At 45.1% G+C, this 26377-nt stretch overlaps 2 protein-coding genes across 4 annotated transcripts; one reads left to right on the top strand and one right to left on the bottom strand.

Annotated features, from left to right (window-relative positions):
• Nucleotides 1–846: 846 nt before the first annotated feature.
• Nucleotides 847–22893, bottom strand: LOC117014924 (late cornified envelope protein 1F-like). Of its 3 annotated transcripts, none has more exons than XM_033093222.1 (2): nt 22854–22893; nt 847–1292 (listed from the first exon to the last, which is right to left on the bottom strand). In XM_033093222.1, exon 2 carries the CDS (start codon nt 1262–1264, stop codon nt 878–880), a length of 387 nt encoding a protein of 128 aa, XP_032949113.1. In that variant the 5' UTR covers nt 1265–1292; nt 22854–22893; the 3' UTR covers nt 847–877. The 3 variants fall into 3 exon arrangements, 2 of the variants coding, with proteins under 2 accessions (XP_032949113.1, XP_032949114.1); XM_033093223.1 differs by lacking the exon at nt 22854–22893 and adding an exon at nt 2375–2412; XR_004421645.1 differs by lacking the exon at nt 847–1292 and adding an exon at nt 21217–21827 and having other exon boundaries at nt 22854–22890.
• Nucleotides 8161–10000, top strand: LOC117014923 (late cornified envelope protein 1F-like). Its single transcript, XM_033093221.1, has 2 exons — nt 8161–8234; nt 9282–10000. Exon 2 carries the CDS (start codon nt 9310–9312, stop codon nt 9694–9696), a length of 387 nt encoding a protein of 128 aa, XP_032949112.1. The 5' UTR covers nt 8161–8234; nt 9282–9309; the 3' UTR covers nt 9697–10000.
• Nucleotides 22894–26377: the final 3484 nt, after the last annotated feature.

Raw genomic sequence — 26377 nt, 5'->3', positions numbered from 1 at the left:
TCCTCAGGCTGCGTTCACCTCCTCAAGTGGGGCTGCTTCTCCCGGCACAAAAACAAAACAATTGGCAGGATTTGCCGATTCAATGTCCCCGCTGGATCAGCCTCTTCCCAAATGTGCCCTCTCCAATTTTCAGGATCCCGGGAATTACACGTCATTGAGGCAAGACGTCAGCTCTAAAGCTCGGCACCACTTCTGTGTGGGTCCCTGCACTAGTGCACCATCGAATCTGGTCAAGAGGAACCATCAGACGAACCCAAATGGGGGACATTCTACAAAAACAAACAGGCTCTTAACAATGTCAATGCCATGAAAGACCAACTGTCGGAAGGACTGTCACAGATACGTAGGAGGAGACTAATGAACCCCGGCAGCTAAATGCAGTGTTAGAGCCTGTACTGGATTCTGAACCAATGAAAACGTGTTGTTACAAGGGACGTTAGTGGCACAGGTGGCAACTTTGAACAAGGTCTGTAGATAAGAGGCCTCAGGGGAACCAGGACTTGAGGACACAGCAGGAGAAAAAGGTGACATAGTAGGAGTAAAGATCAGGCAAAGCCAGGGAATGCAGATTTCCAGTTTATTGGTTTACATCAGGCGGGCGTGTGCTGCACAGACCAGCTGTGGAGGTACAGGGGCCGTGCTTCGGGCTTCCCGGGGCGGGGCAGCCACACACGGGCATATGCGGAAGGAGGTCAGGCGATGGTTTGGCGTGATTTGGGCGGCTGGTCACCAGGACACAGGGATGGTCTGGATCAGAGCTCAGAGGCCTCACCCAGAACTCTCAGCAACAGGGAGGCCCAGCAGGGGGAGAGGAGGAGGAGGAGGGATTTGGCCATTTGCTGCCCCGACGTCTGCTCTTCCTGGCTCAGGGTCCACTTCAGCAGCACGAGCCTCCAGAGGCCTGACCACTGCCCCCTCCGCAGCAGCTGGAGCTCCCCCCACCACAGCAGCTGGAGCCCCCTGAAGGCTGGCAGCAGTCAGAGCTCCGGTGTCTGTTGCGGTGGGACCTGTGGCGCCTGTGGTGGCTCAGGCAGCAGCCCCCGTGCCCAGAACTGCAGCAGCCCCCGTGCCCAGAGCTGCAGCAGCCCCCACCCCCAGAGCTACAGCAGCCCCCAGAGCTGACACTGCAGCAGGAGGAGACTGGAGGGCACTTTGGGGGGCACTTTGGAGGACACATTGGGGGGCATTTTGGGGCGGGGCACGGACACTTGGGAGGGCACTTGGGAGGGGGCTGGCACTGCTGCTGGTTCTGCTGGCAGGACATGTCGGCGGGGAGGGCGGGCGTTCAGGAGCTGAGGGAGAGTCAGACAGCAAGTCAGAGCCCGGCACACACAGGGGCCCCCCGCCGCTTCCTGTCCTTTCAGCATTGTTCTAACCCCTTCATTTTGAACTGTGGCAATGGAGGCTTAGATAATTAAACACTGGAAGTTTCGTTATTTCTAATTGTTGCCCAGATGCTCCCACAGTATCTCCTTCGATTCTCATAATTTCTATTTACAATACTCAGGGATCATTATACCTTTACACAGAAGGAAATGAGGCAAAAATTAATAAGAATAAAACCTGCCACAACTAAATATCTAGTAATGAAGGAGGTTATTTCTTTGGTTGTGTGTACCAGAACCCTGAAACTTCCCAGTTAGGAAACCGGTTCAGAATGTAAATATTCTCTTAAAAAAAAAAAAAAAAGGAAATTAATGATTGTAGCTTCCTAGGTAATTTTCCTCTGGAGAGACTTAAATATGCAGATTGTAAATGGTCTGCAAGGCCGGCTGGTCTCACGACCAAGTTCATTACTGAAGCTAAGCCACAGTATCTTTGCTTATGAAGGGGATTTGCACTCAGGCAGCCTGACTCCAGTCTGATGCCCTGCCATTTTCAGCACCCCACGTTCTCCCACTAACATCTGGGCTCAGTGATTCTCACCTTATTGTGTCTAGCTTCTTAAACAGAATCCCAATTCCATTTCAGATCCATAGATATGTGGGTTTTATCAAGCCCCAAAGGAGCCTCTGATTGGCAGTTTCTCTATGGGTTGAGAACGGCTATCTCCAGCTCAGTTTTGCAAGGAGCATTGTAATTTTACTCTCAAAGGTGAAGCCCCCTCATGACAACTGTTCTAGGAGAGCCTCATGGTCAGGCCTCCGTTCCCTCTGGCATTTGGTCCAGCACAAAGGCACAGCCGTCCTCTTCTCCCTCGTGGTCCAGTTAGCCCACTCCCCATGCACGTCCTTCTTCCGTCTTCCTCAGACCTCTCTCCCTCTACCCTCATGGCTTCCAACACTCCCCAGCCCCACCCGCCTGCCCTCCTGCCCTGGCCTGAGCTCCCTCCAAGGAAGGCCCTGCCCTGTCCCCATTGGTCAAGAGGACTTACCGGGTACAAAGCAGCACAAGGTCTGTCACCACCTCAGGAGGGAGTGGATGGAGGTGCTGTGGCCCGCGGCCCTTTTATCTGGTCCTGGGCTCTGCCCCAGGCTGTGAGACAGGGCCTGGGCATGAGGGCACCGCCTCCTGCCACCCACATGGTCCTGTGACCTGTGACCGTGTGATGACTGGCAGCTGCTCCCTGACTCCCTCTAGGGGGCCTGGGGCAGCTTCTCCTGGACTACCACATGACCCAGCAATTCCACTTCTGGGGACTTATCCAAAGAAATCTGAAACACTAATTAGGAAAGATATATGCATCCCTATGTTCACTGCAGCATTATTTACAACAGCCAAGAGATGGAAGCAACATAAGTGTCCATCGATAGGTGATTGGATAGAGAAGATGTGGTACATATAGAAAGGAATATTACTCGGCCATAAAAAAAGAATGAAATCTTACATTTGCGACAACATGGATAGACCTGGAAGGTATTATGCTAAGTAAAAGAAGTCAGACAGAAAAAGAAAAATGCCATATGATTTCACTTATATGTGGAATTTTAAAAAGCAACATAAATGAACAAGCAAAACAGAAACAGACTCATAGATACAAGACAAATTGATGGTTGCCAGATGGGAGGGGTATGGGGGATGGGTGGAAAAGGTGAAGGGATTAAGAAATACAAATTGGCCATTACAAAATAGCCATGGGGTATAAAATACAGCTTAGGGAATATAGTCAATAATATTGTAGTGACTACGTGTGGTGCCAGATGAATACTAGACTTAGGGGGATCACTTCGTAAGTTGTATCAATGTCCAACCACTATGCTGTACAACTGAAACTAATATAATATTGAATGTCAACTGTAATTCAAAAATAAATTTAAATAAAAGAAAATCATAATGAAGATAAAATACGAAAAAGAAAGAAAAAAGAAATGTAAGCAGGAGAGAAAGAAATGCTATAATCATTTCCTATCTGTCTTTCCCTGGAGAATACCTGCCTTGGTTTATTTTGGAGTTTGAGTTCCCAATGTGTCCTTCCTGGCCTCCCAAATCTTAATTCAATGGCTCTGTGCAATCTAATGTAAAACAAGTTTCATAGAATCTCCAAGTCTTTATTATTCTTCTATGTGAATGTGAGTGTGTGTGTGTGTGTGTGTGTGTGTGTGTGTGTGTGCCTATGTGTATGTTTGTGTATTATAGCCATTAAAACCCTGGTTAAAAAGTCAGACCTAAAAGAGAACCCTTGTTTTGCCACCTATTGGTTGTATGATCTTGTGAAAAATTTCACATCCTTCTTGTTCTCAGTTTGTCCGTCTTCAGTAGAGATGATGTAAAAATAACTCTCCAAGAGTATGTGAGAGTCAGTGAGCTAACGCAGAGGACATTTCTGGCAAAGAATGATAACATTCTCTATTCTCTACAAATAATGCCATCATGTTCATTTTTTAAAAAAACTTACAGTGTCTAATGCTTCAGATGGTTTCTTTGTCTCTTTCTGTTTTATAAGCCACTCTTTCAACTCTCAGTCTCTTAGGGCCTCAATCCAGTTATCCGTATGAACACAGGCTTTTTTTGAAAGAAATATTGAGATTTTTCCCATTTTTAGGAAATTAAGAAGAAGGACAACAGTTCACATGTAGGCGGACAGTAAGTAGATAACAAGAGCCACCTCTATGGCCCTGCAAAGTCATTAACACATAAACTAAGTTATCAGGTGACGGAGAATTACAGCTGGGACGATCGTCTGAACAAAGACCTCTTCCCTCCAGGATTGGGGAAGAACTCCGAAATTCCCTGACCCCTGATGTTGATTTCATAGTATCTAGGTCATTTGTGCAGCATGAATCCTATTATTATGTGGTTGAGATATGTGTGTGTGTGTACTTGTATATACTTCTACTCAGAGATATTATAGAGACTATGGGAGAGATTAAATACACACACCCACACCCACACACACCCACACCCACACACACACACACGTTACCATGTTTCTCTCAGCATTTGATTTCACCTGTGTCCGGCTTTCCTTAAATTGCTCTGCCTCTCGTCGGCCTTATTTTTCCTTTCTCCTATTCCTCACTGGGGTTTCCATCCCTCAACCCCAGGAATGATTGCCCCCGTATCATTAAGGAAGTTTCATCCTGGGGTCCCCACTGGGTCCACGATGAGCTTTAGTCTCTATTGTCTGACGTGTGAGGCCTGTGCAATATAACTCCTTGTTACATCTCCAGGTTAGGCCTTGCTACCTCCCTTTAGAAATCTTTTTAAGACTAAACGGTTGATTTTCACTGCTTTGAATTTGCTCCTTCCTGTGAAACGTCCATGCTTTATTCCATGATCTATGCACTTAAAAAACAGTGCTGTTCAACTATAACTTGTTGTGATATCTGTTCTGAGTCTGTTCTCTTGAATACACTTAGAATAAACTCTTCTTGAATCCCTAGCATGTGTCTTATATATCTGTATCCATCAGCAGCTCCTAAATAGAGGGCTGTGCATTCATTCAACAGATAATCGATTTAAAAATGTATTCATTAATAGTAGCATTAACTTCACGTTGAGTATGACCTAGGCCATCACGATCAGAAGCCTCACTCTGAGATAGTCACATTACAATGTATTGGGCTTGTCACCCTGCAGAAATCTGCCACTGCCCGGGTATGGCTCATGCTGTTTCATAGAGTGTATTCAATGAGCGTATAGTCAAGACATTGATTGCTTGGTGCCCTTGGTAGCTCTGGGTCAGGAGCCCAGCTCAGTCATTCCAAGGATGATGAGACTCAGCAGCTATTCTGGGCACACCTCCGCTGCCACGAGAAGCAGCACCTACCGTCAGTTACCCTGCCGTGGCTGTGGACGACAGCATGGCGGCATGACGTAATATCCTGAGCACTGCTGTTAAAGCTCAGTGGCTTGGGTACCATATTTATATAAACAATGTGCAGTAGCAAAGGATTGATTTTTCTGAACAAGTATGTTTTTTACGTCATCAGGATCGCATCATCTCAGGACATAGGAGGGAAAAATGCTGAGACCTGGTGAGAATTAATTCAGATCTAGTGAATTTTATTCTCTGCCCCAGAGCCAGCACCACAAGTCTCTGTTTAGAGTAACAACAATAAATTAATACTCCAAAACTTCTTTTGTTATAAGTAGTTGGGTCAAATAGTTTAAGCATGGTAAAAAAAATATTGATAAATTTCACCACATAGAAAAAAATCTTTATGGTAGAAAGCATCATAAAAAAAGATGGAAAAGAAATAATGAGCTGAGGAAAAATAAAATACACAAGTCAGTAATAGAATTAAAATTCATAATAAACCGTAAGTTCTTAGAATTTTATAGAAAATAAACAAACCTGTCTACAAACTAATGGGCAAAGCACATGAATAAATAACTTAGAAAGAAATACAAATGACCAACAAATTTTGAAATTTATTGTTTCATGTTGTCCATATACAAATAACCAAAGAAATACATATAAAATAAAATAAAATAAAATAAAGGATTACTTTCCAAGGATGAGGTCTATCAGATTTACCCCTTTATGCAGAACTGAAAAAGACTTAAAATGGATTACAAAACTCAGTTTTGCTGAAGGTGTTCAGAAATGGGTCTTTTGTTATTGGAAATATAAATATAACCATTTGAATGGGAATTTAGTGATTCATTTTTCAACAAATAATGATTGTTGTGTAAACAAGTTAAAAATTTTAAATCAGCATACTTTTTTATACAGCAATTGAACTTCTAAGGATGTAACCTAAAAAAGAAAAGATTTGATAAAGAAAATTATATGCATAAGAATGATCACTACAGGAAATTAAAATAATAGTAAGAGTTAGAAAAATTGCAAGATATAAGATCAGAATACAGTTTAAATTTGACTTATATTGACCAGCACTAACTGATTCAAAAACATAATTTAAAAAATTGCTATTTAAAATAGCATAAAATACATATAATATCTAAAATATAATTGTAGTGTAAAATCTTTTTGATAAAATGAGAAGACTTTATTGAAAGGCGTCACAAAATATCAAAATAAATAGACATACTATACTCATGTATGGATGAAAAAGAAAATTACAAAATTTAACAATTCTTCACAAATTAATGCATGTGTAATCAATAAAGTGTTCATCAAAATTCTAATGATGTTTTGTTTCATTTTTCTTTATTTTAATTTGTGGTAAATAACAAGCTAACTTTAAAGTTTCTATGAAAGAACAAAGGTCTAGTAATCACCAAGACAATTTTAAGGAGGAGACAAAATTATGGAACCTGTGTGATTAGATATCATAATTGATTATACAACTATAGTAATTAAGGCAGCGGGATATTTTCACAGGGATAGACAAAGTGGCAATAAAAAGAATTATTAGTCCAATTATATACCTACATAAATATGGAAACTCGGCTATTGACTGAAGAGATATTTAAATTGGTGAGGAAAGTAAAATGTTTGATTATGATAAGAATATATCCGCTTAGCTATTTGGCAAAATGTTAAAAAATATAAAACATGTACAAAAATTCCTTTCTAGGTTGAATAACAACCTAATTTTTAAAAGAAAGGATGTTTTTACAACTTCTTAACAAAAACTGAAAAGAATAGATTTCTGCGCTTATGAACAGTTGTTGTTTCTTAAAATCACATGAGGTGCAAACAATGTAATATTGCAGAAATGTAGCTATGGTAACAATAAAACACCTGTTCATCAAATAACACCAATAAAAAACAAACAAGAAAATAATATACCAGGACAAGATATACACAACTCAATAATAGTGCATTAGTCACCAGAATATGTAAAGAACACTTACAGATCCCAACAAAAAGAGACAAATAGAAAACAAAATCGTTTTTAAATAAGAACAATTCGGGGAAGCCCAAGTGGCCAACAAACATGATCATTGCTAAGCAGGAAACACACATTAAAACTACAAGGGCACACCGATTCACACGCAACAAGCGGCCCAGCTTTAAGTTCAGCAACAGTGTGCAGGAAGAGTGATTCTTATATACCACAGGTGGAAACAGAAATTGGTAAGGCCAAGGTGGAAAGATGAGCATGATCTAAAATTCAACAGTGCCACTTATAAGTATTTAACCTAGAGCCTGTCCAACATATATGCAAGCAGACACGCATGGAAATTTCCATAGCTATAGTGTTTATACAGCAGACAGTGCAAACAACTTCAGTGCCCCTCGAAAAAGCAAAAGGCTAACAAAATCACGCCGGGCTCATAAGATGGACACTACACAGTTGTAAACATGAGTAAACTATAGCTACACAGATCAACTTGAATAACTCACGAAAGTTATGCTAAGGAAAAGAGCAAATTACAGCTGAGTACCTCAAGAATAATGCCATTTCTACAGAATTGAAACCACGCTATATGTTGTGTCAGGGTTACCAGTACATAAATAAAATATACAGGAATTCTTTTAAAACTATAGGTCATAGTCTTTAAATAGTTGGGAGGCAAGAAAGGTACTATTGAGGGTGGGGAGCTTCCAAGAATAAGAGTTGAGAGCCCTCCAAGCAGGTGCCCCCCACGGAGAACAAGGTGGAAATGGTGGTAGAAATTTTCCCACCCCACCGCCATTTCTAGCAGCCCTGTTTCTAGCCAGGAGTAGCTGCTCTGAGCCCGTGGAGGGAGGCAGAGAGCAGCTGCCAGTCATCACCTGTCACAGGACCATGTGGGTGGCAGGAGGTGGTGCCCTCATGCCCAGGCCCTGTCTCACAGCCTGGGGCAGAGCCCAAAACCAGATAAAAGGGCCGCGGGCCAGAGCACCTCCATCCACTCCCTCCTGAGGTGGTGACAGACCCTGTGCTGCTTTGTACCCGGTAAGTGTCCACTGGGGTGGTGTCCAGGAGGGAGCTCAGGCCAGGGCAGGTGGGCAGGAAGGGAGGGGTCTTTGGAGAGGGTGTGGGGAGAGTGCTGGTGGGGCTAGGGCCCCTGAGATGAGGCTGAGACTGCTTCCTTACTGGCAAAAGAAGAAGTCTCTGGAATACTGCAGGAGGGGCCAGTGAGGACAGGCTGGGAACAAGAGAGAGGAGTTGTATAATTGTGACTCTGTCCTCTAGAGGAACCAAACCCAGCCGCTCTTGTTGGGTCTCTGGTCCGAGGGATTTGCAACACTGACCATCTTACTACTTGTAACTGTGTTCCAAAAGGGAAATTACCCTTTGGAAACGTAACTGTCCCTCCCACAAATGTTGAGATGGGAACAATGGTTCTCAGCCGGTACAGGGGAAATCACGGCTGATGGCCTTCCTTTAAGCACACAGATTAGTGGGTCTGCAGAGTTGAGCAAACATGACTCAAATCTGGGTGCTGAGGAATTAGTCTGAGGCGAGAGCCTGCTGAAAACTCCAGAGCCCCGGACTGGGTCAGAGAACAAGGAGCAAGTCCCAGCTTACATTGGATATTCTCGCAGGCCGTCCCCAACTTCCTTTGCCACTGTGAACTTCTGTGCCCTACAGGGCGAGAATATCTAGAAAATTCTCCAAGAAGGAATACTGTTTTCCCAAAGAAATGATTTCATTTCTAAACTGCTCCCTAGATGGTTTCAATGATTCTTGTGCTATAATTCCATTAGAATATCTCTACCTAGGAGATGTTGATTTGAGAACATTTTCTTAACATCTTGCAGCCTCAGTTTTCTGATTGTAAGGAGATAAAAAAGATTCATGAGAACATTACTTCAAAAGAGAGGATGTAAGAGCATTTGAGCAACAATTAGAAATAACGAAACTTCCAGTGTTTAATTATCTAAGCCCCCATTTCAACAGTTCAAAATGAAGGGGTTAGAACAATGCTGAAAGGACAGGAAGCGGCGGGGGGGCCCCTGTGTGTGCCAGGCTCTGACTTGCTGTCTGACTCTCCCTCAGCTCCTGAACGCCCGCCCTCCCCGCCGACATGTCCTGCCAGCAGAACCAGCAGCAGTGCCAGTGCCCTCCCAAGTGCCCTCCCAAGTGTCCGTGCCCCGCCCCAAAATGCCCCCCAATGTGTCCCCCAAAGTGCCCCCCAAAGTGCCCTCCAGTCTCCTCCTGCTGCAGTGTCAGCTCTGGGGGCTGCTGTAGCTCTGGGGGTGGGGGCTGCTGCAGCTCTGGGCATGGGGGCTGCTGCAGCTCTGGGCACGGGGGCTGCTGCTTGAGCCACCACAGGCGCCACAGGTCCCACCGCAACAGACACCGGAGCTCTGACTGCTGCCAGCCTTCAGGGGGCTCCAGCTGCTGTGGTGGGGGGAGCTCCAGTTGCTGCGGAGGGGGCAGTGGTCAGGCCTCTGGAGGCTCGTGCTGCTGAAGTGGACCCTGAGCCAGAAAGAGCAGACGTGGGGACAGCAGATGGCCAAATCCCTCCTCCTCCTCCTCTCCCCCTGCTGGGCCTCCCTGTTGCTGAGAGTTCTGGGTGAGGCCTCTGAGCTCTGATCCAGACCATCCCTGTGTCCTGGTGACCAGCCGCCCAAATCACGCCAAACCATCGCCTGATCTCCTTCCGCATATGCCCGTGTGTGGCTGCCCCGCCCCGGGAAGCCCGAAGCACGGCCCCTGTACCTCCACAGCTGGTCTGTGCAGCACACGCCAGCCTGATGTAAACCAATAAACTGGAAATCTGCATTCCCTGGCTTTGCCTGATCTTTACTCCTATTTATGACACCTTTTTCTCCTGCTGTGTCCTCAAGTCCTGGTTCCCCTGAGGCCTCTTATCTACAGACCTTGTTCAAAGTTGCCACCTGTGCCACTACGTCCCTTGTAACAACACGTTTTCATTGGTTCAGAATCCAATACAGGCTCTAACACTGCATTTAGCTGCCGGGGTTCATTAGTCTCCTCCTACGTATCTGTGACAGTCCTTCCGACAGTTGGTCTTTCATGGCATTGACATTGTTAAGAGCCCGTTTGTTTTTGTAGCATGTCCCCCATTTGGGTTTGTCTGATGGTTCCTCTTGACCAGATTCGATGGTGCATTAGTGCAGGGACCCACACAGAAGTGGTGCCGAGCTTTAGAGCTGACATCTTGCCTCAATAACGTGTAATTCCCGGGATCCTGAAAATTGGAGAGGGCACATTTGGGAAGAGGCTGATCCAGCGGGGACATTGAATTGGCAAATCCTGCCGATTATTTTGTTTTTGTGCCGGGAGAAGCAGTCCCACTTGAGGAGGTGAACGCAGCCTGAGGAAACTGCAATAGCCTCCCCGGAGGTAGTTGCCCGGCCAGACAGGGCTGCTTCTCTGCAGGACCCACGCCCACCAGCTCTCTTTGCTTCTAGACAAATAAGTGCACTCTAGTCACATAGGCACCACTAGGGTGGATACAAGGTGTGATCCATGAACAGGTGTACTACACGGCAGAAAAGCTACATGATTTTCTACAGTTCATACAGACATGTCCCAGGGAAAATGTGTGGAATAGCTATGAAGGGCGTGGGGTAATTGTGGAAGGGACATCAAGTGGGAAGGCCAGATTTATTGCTATTAGGCCCATAAAGCAGATATTCTAGACGTAATGTTATAGGTTGGGGGTTAGACAGGATTCTAACTGTCGGGTTGGTTGGCTGAAACATGGACCAAAGGGTGGTCCACACTAAATGCAGCTGAAATAGCAGAACTGCCTGGAATTCTATGGAGGAAGGCATCCAAAGGCTTAGGTTACTGGCATGCTAGAGCGGAGTTATCCTTTCAGATGTGCTCACTGACCTTGGAAGGGTCCTGAGGACTCACCTTGCACTATGACCATGAGAAAGGAATTTGTGAGGGGAGCCCCAGCATCCCTGAAGAGCTCTGTGACTGCTCCCCTCTTCAGTCATGAATTACAGTGGGATCTGCTGTCACAGAATTGGGAAACCTTAACGCAACAGGGCTAACTGGATGGCAGGGTGGCAGGGACGAGCGGTGGCACTTAATCCCCAAAGGCACAGTGGATGTGGTAGCTGTGATGGACAGCAGTGTCCAGGTACTAACCGTAGCATTGTGACTCACAGAGAGCTACGGCCTGGCTAGGTGATTGCGGTGTCCTTGGAAGAGAAATAGATGGAGAGTCTCCTAAATTCTTGTTTGATGTGTATAAGTGGAAGCGCTCTAAGTCAAGTGAACAAAACTCTATGAGGCATCAAAACAGAGAATTAGGGCCCCTCAGTCACTTGCCAGACTTGAGCCAGTGTACAGACCCCGAACTTCTTAAATGAAGGAGAGGCTCGGTCCCCTTCAGGAAGAACCCCGGTATTCCAGCAAAAAAGTTATACTGCTCCTCTTTCCCTCAATGTTCCCTAAAGGGGCCTATGGGCTTTTACCAGGGGAACTGCCCTGGAGAAAAGGAAATAATCAAACTCGGGGGGGCTAATCGGGTCTGAACTGACACTGATTCAGTGACTCAACACATCACTTTGGTCCTTAATTGGCCAGGTAGGGGCTTATGGAGGTCACGTGGCCAGTGGGGTTTTAGCTCAAGTCTATCTCACCGTGGCGCCAGTGGGTCCTGAGCCCGCCTCCGGTCATTTCCCCAGTTCTGGAAAGCAGATTTGGCACCGACATACCCAGCACTGGCAGAACGGCCACCCTGTTTCTCGGCCCTGGGGGATGAGGGCGATTATGGTGGGAGAGGTCAAGTGGAAGCCACTAGAACTGCCTCTACCTAGGGAATACTGTGTCAAATCCAAACCACATTCCAGGAGGGCTTGCAGAGATCAGTGCTACCGAGAAGGACGTGAAGGATGTGGGGGTGGTGGCCCCACCACACCACCACCCCACTCACCGCTCGGCCTGCGCAGAAGGCAGATGGAGCTGGGAGAATGACGGGGTTGTGGGGAGCTGGAGCCGGTAGTGACCCCACTTGCAGCTGCTGCACCAGGTGTGGTCTCACTGGTGAGCACGTGAGCACACCTCCTGGTACTGGCAGGAAACTACTGTCTGGAAAATGTACTTTTCTGCACACCTGTTAGTAAAGCCCACCAGAAGCTTTTGGTTTTGGCGGAGAAGGCCCGCAATCCACCCTCACTGTCCTCCCTCGGGTAGAACCACTCTCCTGCCCTCTGTGATCGTCAGTTCTCAGGAATCCTGACGTCTTTCCCTCCACCAGGCATCACACCACTCCATGGCATCAGTGGTGTCACGCTGACTGCCTTTCACGAGCAACAAGAAGCAACGACTCTAGACTTCTGAGAAGACCTTTGCGTGTCACAGAGAAGAAGATGACTCTGACCCAAAACCAGGGGCCTTCTCCGTCAGTGAAATTTGTAGGGGCCCAGTGGTGTGGAGCATGTGGAGACATCCTTTCTGGTGTGAAGGAGAAGCTGGTGCATCTAACCCCGCCTACAAGCAAAAATCAGGCAAAACACCTACCCAGTGGGCCTGTTTGGATTTTGGAGGGAACATAACCCAGTGAGATGTTTTTGTGTGTTTACTTATTTTTGAATTTGTAAGATGGGTTATATATTAGAAATACTAATTTCTTTCTATGTGATACTTTATGCACTATTAAAATCAATTCTTATGTAATTTATTTATCAATCCTTTTTTAATCTATTATGAGATTTGTGCCATTCTTAAAATACCTTCCCCTACTTAATAATTAAGCAACAATCATCTATATTTTCTATTCCTTTTAGAGTATTGTTTCATATTTTATAATTAAAAGCAAAATTTTCAAGGAGTAAAACAACATTGAAATTCGTTAATGTGTTAGTACATAGCCCTGAAGGAAGGAGAGTGGGAGGTCACAGAGGAAAAGTCATTCTTTCTGAAGTATTTCCCATAAGATCTCAGCAGTGACCCCCAGTGTCCTGAGAAGATGACAGAATGACGACGTAGAGATAGGCCCCTTGGGTGAATAGGTGACCTCAGAAAACCTTTGCAAATCAAAAATGTTTTTGAATGGTCCCAAGGCCATTGGTAACTAATATCCACGGCCAAAGGGTCAGCCCAAGTGCCATGGTCATGGCCACTCTGCTGATCCATCAGCGAAGTCCAAGCACATTGATAATTCGGGTGCTCCCCTGCCTTGGGGCTGAGGTGTGGACCAGGTGACCTCTTCACCCCATCCTTCTAGAAATCAGGAGCTGCGCTCCTGTGTGAGCCAAGGCATGGACATCCTGGCCACACCCCATCACTACGGAACCACCCGAGCAAATGCCATACCCTGGTGAGACAGTGGCAGATCTCTGCAGGGTGATGTGGCCACCACACCTCCCTGTGCCCATGTCAGAGTCTGGTCTCGTATGAGTCACCAGGCATAGCTATTTGGAAACTGTACAATCAGTGCTAATGAAGTGAAAGGATTTTAAACATCTGTAAACCACCCTTGTGGGCATAACCTTGTACCCGTTGCTGATGGGGAAGAAGAAGAAGGCACCAGCTGTGTTGTCAAAGGGTTTACTAAAATCTCATTGGTAAGCTATGTCACATAGGGATAATGGATTGAACTGTTGGCCTCAGAAAGGAAAAGATCATGGAATAAAGCAGAGGCGTAGGGTAGGAGAGACACGTTCACAGCTACAGGCCAGGGCCACTGGGAAGCAGAACAGAAACGGGAGAAGTTGAGCAGAGCCCTGTGCACAGAGCCTCAGATGTCAGTCACACATGCTGACCTTGGTCCTGAACTTCCGGTGGAGCCCTGGTGGGGCTTCCTGAAAGGTCAGGGACACTGATTTCTGGAGTGGAGGCAGGCGGAGAGAGAACACTTTTGGATCCTAGTGAAGCTTAGAATCAGGGACAAAACACACAGATGGGCGGCAGTGGGACTTCAGGGGGGGCCATGCCCCTTGAGGTATCTGATGCTGAGAGTCATAGAAAAGATGGACTTTTCTGTATCTGGACCTATGTCTGGAGATCTATGTATCTGTCTGTGTTTACATGTATTTATACACACACAATCCTTTATATGTAAGCAGTCTAAAGCACACCCGTGGACGTCCTAACGTACACTCCCGAGATCGGTTATCCTGCCCACTGTGACCTGCACAGAGATGTTATTGAGTCAATCCATATCTTATTCCAGACTCTGTGAAGTTATTTTGGACACTTCTGGAGGGAGGACTCTCTTCTCACAATGACTCCTAGCTCTCATTTGCTTTCATCGAATTGGTTTCGTAAATGTTTTTGTAATACATTGTCAGAGATTAAAGACGCTCACAAAACTCGTTGCTGGTCATGTTATGTCCAAATGGTCACCTACTGTTGGTGGTGGTGGTGGGGAACTTCCAAGAATGAGAGGTGAGAGACCACGAGGCAGCACCCCCATGGAGGGCAAGATGGACATGGTGGTGGAAATTTTCCCACCCGAACCCCATTTCCAGCAGCCCTGGTCCTAGCCAGGAGTAGCCTCCCTCAGCCCCATGAAGGGAGGCAGGGGAGCAGCTTACAGTCATCACCTGTCACAGGTCCATGTGGGTGGCAGGAGTAGGTTTCCTGATGCCTGGGACCTGTCTCACAATGCTGAGAGCAGAGCCCACAGGCAGGATAAAAGGGCCTCCTTGAATCCGTTCCCATTTGAGTGACATGTCACATGATGGATAACAGAGCAGGTGGGATTTGAGCTGCACTCTCCTGGCAGGGTAAAAACCGAGGCCTGCAGGGCAGAGAGGGCCATTGAGACGGGTTAGTTAGTATGACATCAGGTAGTTAGAAACTCCTTGGTAGATGAGCAAAAATAGAAGAAAAACAGAACAGAGGGCAACTGTACCAGGACAAAGACATCATCAATCATGGTCTGGGACAAATGGGTTTGTTTCAATGGTCTCCGCCACGCTGAGCAGAAGAGGGAGTCTGGGAAATATTGTATCCGTGGGCACCCACGTCCCCACATCCCCCTCCCAGGTAGAAATAAAGGTATATAAACATAAGCTTTGGCCTTAGCTCGTGGTCATCCAGCTTCGGGTCCCCCTCCCGCTCGGGAGCTGTACCTCTTTGCTTGCTGTAATAAACTATCTTCCTCGTGCAGCTCTTTGCGTCTCCCTGGCCCACGTATCCATTCTTTGGCTCCACGAAACTAAGAACCCCGGCACTCACTAAGCAACAATCCTGCATCAGCATGATCAAAGTCCAGAAGGAATCTAGATGAGTTTCAGGACATTTCTGTCGATGGGTGGCAAATGTTTAAACTAGAGATAGAACAGGGATCCACATTTCGCAGTAGGATTTTGGATTTCCTGCCCTAAATAGTGTGTGGCCCATAACAACACTTCGATAATGATTTGGTATTAATTATTTATGGGGATGGAAGAGGCCTTTCTTGGATCTCATAGTGGAACAGAAGCTAAAAGCTCTTTTCTAAAAAAAAATGAGTTATATTTCTTCTTTATTAGTGAGGTAGAATTGGTCTTCCAATCTAATTTTCCAATCTAATTTTGTGGAAATTAGAGACATTTCTCATTTTTCTTCCTTTCTTTCTTCCTTTTTTTCTTTTTTTTTTTTAAGAATTGATCATTCATAACTGTTCCAATTCTTTTATAAGGTTTACTTGTTTACTTTTAATTTATATGACCCCTATGTTTATTACGGATATTAGGCCTATAACTGTCGTGTGTAATCTATGTTCCCAAGTTATTTACTTTTATCAAACGTCATTTTTTTAGAGCTGTTTTAGAGTCATGGCAAAACTGAGGGGAAGGTTTCTCATGTCCCCCCTGTGCCCACCTGTGTACATAGTCTCCTCCCCTCGTCAACATCCCCCACCCGTGGGACATTTGTTATAACTGGTGAAGCTACACTGATACATTATTACCACCCAAAGTCTATAGTTTACATTACGGTTCACTCTTAGTGTTGTATATTCTATGGGATTAGACAAATGTATAATGACAAGTATCCATCATTCTGGTATAATACAGAGTATTTCCATTGTCCTAAAAATCCTCTGTGCTCTATTTGTTCCTCCTCCACCCACGCATCCGCCAACAACCCCTGACAACCACTGATCGTTTTGCTGTCTCCATAGTTTTGCCTTTTTCAGAATGCCATATCGTTGGAATCATACAGGATATAGCCTTTTCAGATCGGTTTCTTTTCATTTAGTAATATGTATTTAGGGTTCTTCCATGTTTTTTTTTTCATGGCTTGATAGCTCATTTCTATACAGTACCAAATAATATTCCATTATCTGGATATACTACAGTTTATTTATCTATTCACCTCCTGGAGGACATTGGTTCCTTCCAAGTTTTGGCAATTATGAATAAAACCGCTCTAAACATCTGTGCGCAGGGGTTTGTGTGGACATAGGTTTTCAACTCTTTTGAGTAAATACCAAGCAGTGTGATTTCTGTATGGTAAGAGTACATTTAGTTTTTTAAAAGTATTGTGTTGTATTTTATTTCACAGGTTTGTTTCATAACCTCAATAGTTATTTCTTTTGCACTTCTGTTTCCTTTTAAATGTGTTAATAAAATGCTTACATTAAGATTGGCTTGACTCCAGAACCTGATATGATCATTCTTTTTTTTTAAAGATTTTTATTAAAAATATAGCTAACATAAAATATTATATCAGTTTCAGATGTACACCATAGTTATTCAACATTTATATACCTAAAGAAGTGATTACCATGATAAGTCCAGCAACCATCTGACACTGTACCACGCTATCACAGTATTATTGACTATATTCCCCATGCTGTACATTACATCCCCATGACTTATTCGTTTTATACCTGGAAATTTGGACCTCTTATTCCCCTTCAACTTTTCCTTCCTTTTTAAAATTTTTCAATTACAGTTGACATTCAATATTATTTTATATTAATTTCAGGTGTACAGCATAGTGGTTAGACATTTATATTTATATTACATTTATACTACATTATATTACATTTATATTATTTAAGAAGTGATCCCCTGACTAGTCTAGTACCCTGCTGACACTATACGTAGTTATTACCATATCATTGACTATATTCCCTATGCTTTACTTTACATCCCCATAACTATTTTGTGACTTCCAATTTGTACTTCTTAATCCCTTCACCTTTTTCACTCTGCTCCCCAACCTCTTCCCATCTATCACCCCAACACATCTAGTACCTATCTGACACCATACATAGTCATTACAATGTTATTGACTGTATTCCTTATGCTATATTGTCATGCAGCTCCCACTCCCTGCACAAGAACGCAGGATATGGTGAGGCCAGAAAGGAACACCAACGGAGCCATAGATAGAGGGTTCATACCACTATATTCTCGCTGGCGGCTGGGTTGGAGACACAGGAAGTAGGATCTGCATGATCCACAATCTGCCATCCATGCTTGCTAACCTCATTTGCTAGCTGCAATCCACTGTCCGCTTCTCTGCCAACCAACCAACCCCTTGCTAACTGCAATCCATGCTTGCTAGCTCAGCCACGGCAGTTATATCAGTGGCCAATGGCTAACTGGTTACAGCTGATGGCCTACTAGTCACAGCTGATGGCCATCTACTCTCCGAGGCAGCACCTTTCCACGTCAGGCCGAGAGCCTGGAAACTGCTCTCTGGGACTCTGTCCCCACATATACCCTACAGCCCCGTGACTACTGTGGGAGAGGCTCATGGGAGAGGCCACCCTGTGAACCGAGGACATTTGCCACCACTACCAGGCCTGGGGTAGCTCCACAAAACACTAGGACACCCGGAGGACTGCTGCCACCTGCCGGCTCCCTTAAGGTTCAGGCTCTATTAGAGCCTTGTGCAGTATGCAAGTTGGTGAGTCAGGGTCTCAGAGAATCACTAGAGTGGGAAGAGTTGTGGTCACTAGGTCTCATTTGGTGCCAGTGCTGAAACTGGTGTCTGCTGGCATCCCATAGTTTTCCAAGAAAGAGCGAAATGTGTGTGGGGCTGGCTGCTTGCTGAGAAAGTGCCTCTAGCACTGGGGGAGTTGGGTGGGCGGGGTCCCGGGGAGCTCCAGGCCAATCAGATTCAGAATTGGCCTGTGGGGGCGGGTGCAACACAGGAAAGATGGCGCCCACCTGTCGGCTGCACGGGAGGAGGACCTCTCAGAGGATAAATGGCCACGGTCCCCCAGCCCTTGCCTCAAAGCCACACACTTCAGTCTGCACCCTGCATGTCTCTGATGCTGCCCGAGTCGTTGTCTCTCCGCTGGAGCCCAAGGTGAGTGCCTGCGAACGAGTCTGTGTGTGGGCTGTTTCAGAGGACGGCTGGATTTCCTGCCATCTTCCGGCCCACCTAGAGGGTCGGGATCCCCACTGTTTTTACACCCAGATGTTGTGGGGGCTCCTCTTCCCAACACCAGTACTCCAGGCGGGGGAGCTGGGTGTTGGGCTGGGGTCTGTTGCTCCTTTAGGGGGAAGCTTTGGGGCCAAGATATCTCTCCTGATTCTCAAATGTTTGGTGTCTCCACCTCTCCTACCAGTCTCGATATGGCTTCTTTTTGTAATTTCATTTATAAGACTTCTGTTTGGCTAGACTTCAGATGGTTCTCCAGGTTGATTGTTCTGTAATTTAGTTGTAATTTTAATGTGTTCACAGAAGGACACAGGCACAGTATTTACTCTGCCATCTTGGTCTCACTTGAGTTCAATTAGTTTTAGAAGACACTGCCAAACTGTCTTCCAAAGTGGTTTTGCCATTTTGCATTGCCACAATAATGAATGGGCGTTCTTGTTGTTTCACATCCTTGCCAATATTTGGTGTTGTCAGTATTTCAGATTTTGGCCATTTTAATAGGTATGTAGTGGTGTCTCATTGTGGTTTTAATTTGGATTTCCCTAATGACATATGATGTGGAGCATCTTTTCATATGCTTATTTGTCATGTGTATATCTTCATTGGTGAGTTGTTTGTTAAGGTCTTTGGTTCATTTTTAAATTGGGTTGTTTGTTTTTTTATTGTTGAGTTTTTAAAGTTCTTTGTACATTTTGGATAATAGTCCTTCATCATCAGTCTTTTGCAAATAGTTTCTTCTAGTTTGTGGCTTGTTTTATCAGTCGTTAGCGTTGTCTTTTAGAGAGCAGAAATTTTAATTTAATTAAGTATAGCTTATTAAGTATCTCTTTCATGTATCATGCCTTTGGTGTTATATCTAAAATGTCATCACCATACCCACAGTCATATATATACCCATATATACCCACAGTCAGTTTTCTCCAATGTTATCTTCTAAAAGTTTTATAATTTTTCATTTTACACTTAGGTCTGTGATCCATTTTCAGGTTTGTGTGTGTGTGTGTGGGGGGGAGGTATAAAGTCTGTGTCTATATTTATATTTTTGCATGTGGCTGTCCAGTTTTTATAGTACCATTTGTTGAAAAGACTATCTTTCTTCCATTGTATTACTTTTGCTCCTTTGTCAAAAATTCAGTTGACTATATTTATGGGACCTATTTCTGTTCCACTGATCTATTATCTATTCTTTTGCCAATACCAAACTGTCTTCATTACATAGCTTTACAGTAAGTCTTGAAGTTAGTTGTGTCCATCCTGCAATTTTTTTACCTTTAATATTGTGTTGGCTATTCTGGGTCTTTGCTTCTCCATATAAACTTTAGAATCATTTTTTTTATATCCACAAAATAACTTGCTCAGATTTTGATTAGCATTGCACTAAATCTATAGATCAAGTTGTAAAGAACTGACATCTTGACAACATTGAGTCTTCCTATCTATGAACATGTGCTATCTCTCCATTTCCTTAGTTATAATTTGATTTTGTTGACCAGAGTTTTATTGTTTTCCTCATATATATCTTATACACATTTTGTTAGATTTGTACCTAAGTATTTCATTTTGGTGGGTGTTATGATGAATGGTATTTCGTATTTTTAATTTCAAATTCCACTTGTTCATTTTTGGTATATAGAAAAAGCTATTGGCGCTTACATATTAACTTTGTATCTTGCACTTTGCTATGATCCCTTATTAGTGCCAGTTGATTTTTTTTTGTTGTTGATTCCTTCAGTTTTTCTACAGAGATAATTATGTCATATGTGAACAGTGGTAGTTTATTTCTTTCCCAATAAGTATACCTTTAATTTACTTTTCTTGTCTTTTTGTAGTAGTTAGAACTTCCAGTACTATGTTGAAAACAAGTGGTGAGAGGGGACCTCCTAGCCTTGTACCTGACCTTAGAAAGAAAGCTTTGAGTTTCTCACCAAGTTAACTTTGTCCCCTTCCAGTTTTTAATGGTGCTTTCTACCATTTAGAATTTAACTTTCCACATTTAAGGCATATAAAACATTTTCCTTTATGTAATATGAAATTTGTGTTGTTGTTAAAATGTTCTCCAAATAACGATTCGCTACCCACTATATTTTTAGGGTGTTGATTGCATTTGTAGTTACATGACTGCATATATTTGACAAAACTCATTGCATTGTAAATTGAATATTAGTGAATTTTGTTGTGTGTAAAGTATACAGTGATAAAAGTCATTTTAAAATTAAAAATAAAGATTTATTCACATATAGGTAGTTGTGGGTGTGCACACGTGTGTACGCACGACGTGTCTGTTTAAACTGAAGGAGGAGTCAGATGGCGATTGATGAGGAGTAGGGTGAGGAGTGGGGAGCACAGGAGTGAGGAGATGGTGGTGGGAAACAGGGGGACACGGTCTGTCTTGTGGCTACGTCTCAGAGTTAGACATCTGACGGGAACCAGAAGTTAAAGGAACAATGTGTACAATTAATGCTGCCTCAGGGTCTTGGTTAACAATGGAAAACAAAGAATTAGAAAAAACAAACATAAGAAAATATAAATTTATCTCTGCTGACCCTTGACCTTGCAGCCACCAGCAGAGGAGAGAGGAAAACAGAACAGTAGTGACATAAACAGGAAATTAAATCAGTCGATACCAAGATATTGAGCAGATTCTGTATTTATTGTTTCAATTCAAGCAGCAGGGTACAATAACATAAGCTACAGGGGGCGTGGGTTCTGTGCTTTGGGATTCCCAGGGTAGCCAGGTTTAGGGAAGGAGGTCAGTAATTGGGTTTTAGAGAGACGTTTTGGGCTCTGGATACCAGGATTGATGGATCTTCTGGGGCAGAGCTCAAGTTTTGTGGCGACCTCTTTGTAATTTAGGGAGCTCAGGGGAGAGGACAGGGTCCACTTCAGCAGCACGAGCCTCCAGAGGCCTGACCACTGCCCCCTCCGCAGCAGCTGGAGCTCCCCCCACCACAGCAGCTGGAGCCCCCTGAAGGCTGGCAGCAGTCAGAGCTCCGGTGTCTGTTGCGGTGGGACCTGTGGCGCCTGTGGTGGCTCAGGCAGCAGCCCCCGTGCCCAGAGCTGCAGCAGCCCCCGTGCCCAGAGCTGCAGCAGCCCCCGTGCCCAGAGCTGCAGCAGCCCCCAGAGCTGACACTGCAGCAGGAGGAGACTGGAGGGCACTTTGGGGGGCATTTTGGGGGACACTTAGGGGGGCATTTTGGGGCAGGGCACGGACACTTGGGAGGGCACTGGCACTGCTGCTGGTTCTGCTGGCAGGACATGTCGGTGGGGAGGGCGGGCGTTCAGGAGCTGAGGGAGAGTCAGACAGCAAGTCAGCCCCCCGACACACACAGGGGCCCCCCGCCCCTTCTGGCTCTCTTAGCATCACTTATAATCTCTAGTGGTTTTCCTACTTTTAGTCGTTTTCCCACAGTCCTATATCCTGTCTTTGGAACCTCAGCATATCCTTGTAAGTCAGACAAGAGGTTTCCTCTACTGGGCAAAGTAGTAAACTAAGACCAAATCATATTATAAAACACGTCTGAAAGTCTAAGGTCCTGTAAGTGGAGGTGGCACTGATTCCGGCTGTGCCCTCTAAATCTCAAGTTGTTCAATTTATAGGCCGTTTTAAGGGAATACAATTTCTGCAAGGAAAAGGACCGTGATCGACCCCTCTTGTCATAAAGTCCACGATGACTTTATTCTGCAAGGTCAGCATTGCACAGGACCTCGGAGGTGACCCACGTCAGGACGCTCCCGTTATCATGGAAGAGACTGACGAACCCCTCAGTCTCTGCAGACCTGGGCCTGGACCCGCAGCTCCCTGATCTGAGTCTAGAGCTCAGGTCTCCTCCCCCCCACCCCTCCAGCTGCTGGGGTGGTCTGGTGATTCTCAGACTACTGGCTGTGTCCTAATCAACATGGCAAGGTTATAACACCTTCCCAGAGCCACGCTGTGGGGGACTCATAAGCCCAAAGGAGCCAGAGGCCCCTGCCCATGGCCCCCGCTCCTCCTCCGGGCTCAGGGGCAGGGCTTTGCCTTCAGTGATGAGCTGTCCTGACACCTGGCAGCGTGGAGAACGGGCTCTGGGCCTCGGTGTCCCTGTCCTGAGACGCAGCATGTTTCCTCCAGGGCCCAAAGGCACAGCCATCAAGCTCATTTCCCTGTGTCCCCAGCTGCTGCCAGACCCCTCCCTGCAGCCCTCCCTCAATCTTCCTGCACCCTCCTCCTCTGACACTGTGGTTTCCCCCGCCAAGGCCCCGCTGGCCTGCCCTCCTGCCCTGGCCTGAGCTCCCTCCGGGGAAGGCCCTGCCCCGTCCCCAGTGGACACTTACCGGGTACAAAGCAGCACAGGGTCTGTCACCACCTCAGGAGGGAGTGGATGGAGGTGCTCTGGCCCGCAGCCCTTTTATCTGGTCTTGGGCTCTGCCCCAGGCTGTGAGACAGGGCCTGGGCATGAGGGCACCACCTCCTGCCACCCACATGGTCCTGTGACAGGTGATGACTGGCAGCTGCTCCCTGCCTCCCTCCACGGGCTCGGGGCACCCGCCTATAGCTAGGAACGGGGCTGCTTAGAAACAAGGAGTGGTGGAGTTTGGAAATTGACTGATCTGCCACCTTATCTCCTTAGGAATTGCCAGCCCGGAGGGCCTCAGCTCCCGGTGTTGGACCTCGGGTCCCAATCCCTCTCTTTCCTTCTTCTGGCTGATATGAACCCATTGGCTCTTGGCAGCCTGTTTTGGCCTATAGTTGAGAGATGCCTTCACACTTCGCTCATGTCCAAGTCTAAGCCACCCACCCAGGCTAGCAGGGTCCGCCAGCTTTGATCGGTAGCCCAAATCTGCCCAACGTCTGTTTTCTATAGCCTGCAGGCTAAGGATGGTTTTCCCCTTGTTGAAACGTTCGGGAGGAAAAGTCAAAAGGAAATTATTTCATAACACCTGAAAATTACATGAAATTCAAATTTCAGTGTTTATAGGGTTTTATTTGGAATTCATCCCTGCTCACTTCTTCATTGTCTGCGGCCATTTTCGCACTGAAACAGCTGAATTGAGTAGTTGGGGCAGAGAGCCTAGGGCTCCCAAAGCCTAAAATACTTACTATTTAACCCTTTGTTTAAAAATGTGCTGGCCCCTGGGGTGTCCCATTGCTTGTAAGAGCCTGGAGTCAGACAGACGGAGGAAGCCGTCCTGTTTCCGCCACCTGCGCTGTGTGTCCTTGGGAGTTACTGAACTGGACTCGTTTCTAGTTCGGTTTGTACTTGTTTTCTCTACTATGATGTATGACTAGGGTATGACTATCTCACAGGAATATTGGGCCAGTCAGGACGACGACATAAAGAAAGAGCCTGGCGGCGGACCCGTATCATGGGGGACCCTCAAATAAGATGCTTGTGTATTCATGACAAGGAAAAATACGGGTCCTTTGTTTAAGTTAGCTTCTTTAAAAGGAGGGTAAATCCGGGTTTCTCTTTCAAATTATTTACTGTTCCCCCTACTTTTAGGCCATTTGGTTCTGTTAAACAGCTTGATGTGTTGGACCGTGAAAGTGCAGGCAGGACAGGTGTTTGTGGTGAGGGTGGGAGACCCCTGATTGTGCTGCTTCATTAAATCGGGGCCACATGGAAGGAAAGCGCCAAGTCTATGCGTGGGATTCCCAGACACCAGCGCCAGCGAGGGAGTGACCTCTCAGGGCTCTTTAAACCCCGTATGGTGGTTTGGATTATGTCCTTAGGTTTTCATTATTGTTTTCTCTGCTTGAACCGTTTGTCTACCTCTATACTTGGAGTGGACAAAGGGCAAGGGCTGGAGTTCCCATCTGGTTCAAGTTAGTGTACGGCACCATGGGGAGATTTTTCCAAAAATAAACCAGTTCATTAATTAGGAGAAGGCACCTGAAGCTGGAAGAAGTGTGTGAAAAAAAAAGCCTCTCCTTCCTGTCAGGGGTAGAAACGCTGGGGGAGAGCCTAATTATGAATGAATGAATAAGTCATTAGGGGAAGAGTGAAGCCAGCTAACTTGTAGTTGCAAGATATAAACATGCTTGTGCATATGTTTTGGGGTGCACAAATAACATAGAATAAATGTGTGCATGTTTATATAAACACACACATACATGTATTTTATAGTGATTGTGTATATATTTGTGTGTGTGTTTGTGTGTGCGTGTGTGTGTAGGCACTTTGCTGGCTGTTTTGTGCCTCCCACCTTCCTGGTTTTCCCCTCTATCTCTTCTTCATTTGGATTGTTCTAGAAATAATTACCTATGACCATTTAGTAGGGTGACCGTCACCCCAGTTGTTGGGGACCTTTTTGGATTATGCTTTTTGTCCCGACATAAATCATCATAAACCTTTTCAATCTCACCTGTGTTCCAATTTGGATAATTTATATAGTCACGCTACCATTAAATGAAGTCTTCTCGATGGCCTTGACTGATTCAGGATAAAATCTAAACTCCTTACCCTGACATTCACATGTCTACACAGCACAAACGTACTCTGTTTCTACAGGGTTTTTTTTTGCTCTCTTAAAAGAAGAAATCCTTCTCTCACACTGGGTTGGCCCATTAGCTCTTCTCTGATCCGCTCCCTGCCTCACCTTTGTTTTCCTTTGTGTGACATATCTCTGGCATGAGATTGAATACTTCTGGAGAGCAGAGCCTGGATGTGATATGTGCGTGTCCCTCACCAGCATCTGGAACACAGATATGCATATAGTGATGTCACCAGCATTTCATAGCACTGAGAGCTTGCACATAGCTTTTCCATGTGAATTAGGCAATCAGGTAAGTTGGAATTAAGACACGCACAGTGATAAGGGCTGGCCACGTCATCCTGCAGAGATCACATTACTCAGGTAGGATGCTGGTTCTCAGGTTGTTCCAAAGGGCTTAGTTATGGAAGGAGAGATCAGGGTATTGATTCCCTGGTTCACACAGGTAGTACGACTCAGAAACCCAGCTCACAGATTCCTAGGATGACGGGCTGATCCATCACTGGGTGGTGTCTGCATGCAGGCCGGCAGCACCCAACCACCCATTAATCTGACTTAGGGTTGGTAATGAACCAGCAGCATGCTTGTAATGTTATGAGAACTCCTTTCTAAACATTGGTTATCAGATTGCCATCAATTTGGTAACATTTCAATAGGAAACATGCTTAAGGACAAGGGATTGGTTTTCTGAGGCCACTTACTCATCAAGGGCATCTGTCTCCCATGCCCTGTGTTACCCTTAGGGGATGAGAGAAAACACTGCTGAGATCCATGGGAAGTCATTAACACTGTGTGAATTTCACTTTGTTCCCTGCACCCTACAGCCCCTTCCAGAGAAAGAACCCACCACATTTTCAATTTTCAGTTTGTTCTCCTCCCTTTCAAGACCTTTATTTTGTGTTATAAATTATTCTTAAAAGCACAATTAGGGAAAAAAATATTTGTTATTTCCAATTCATTGAGAAATTATTTTGAGTGACAAAGGAAAAGAAAATATAAAAGAAAAAAAATTGATAAACGTGTATATTAAAATTTAAATAGCAAATAGCACCAGGAATAAGATAGAAAGAAAATCAGTTGGGGGAAATTACAACACCTTTATTAGGAATATAGAGAAACAGCTCTTAAACATCAATAGGAAATATGCACGCAGGCTAGTAAAATGGATGAGTAAGAACATGAACAGGCAATACACATATCAGAAAAGAAATACGAATGGCTAAAGCATAGTAGAAAATATGTCCAGTTTCACTATTCAGCAAAAAATGAAAAATCAAAAGGAAATATCTTATCTCTTTATGATACAGTGTCTATTTATTTTATACATTCAAATTAGATTGGCAAAGGTTGAGTAACAAAAACCC

Source organism: Rhinolophus ferrumequinum, chromosome 22 (genome assembly GCF_004115265.2).
Source record: "Rhinolophus ferrumequinum isolate MPI-CBG mRhiFer1 chromosome 22, mRhiFer1_v1.p, whole genome shotgun sequence".
Classification (NCBI taxonomy): domain Eukaryota; kingdom Metazoa; phylum Chordata; class Mammalia; order Chiroptera; family Rhinolophidae; genus Rhinolophus; species Rhinolophus ferrumequinum.
Note: the sequence above shows the minus strand (reverse complement) of the source record. Positions and strands in the feature narration are given on the sequence as shown.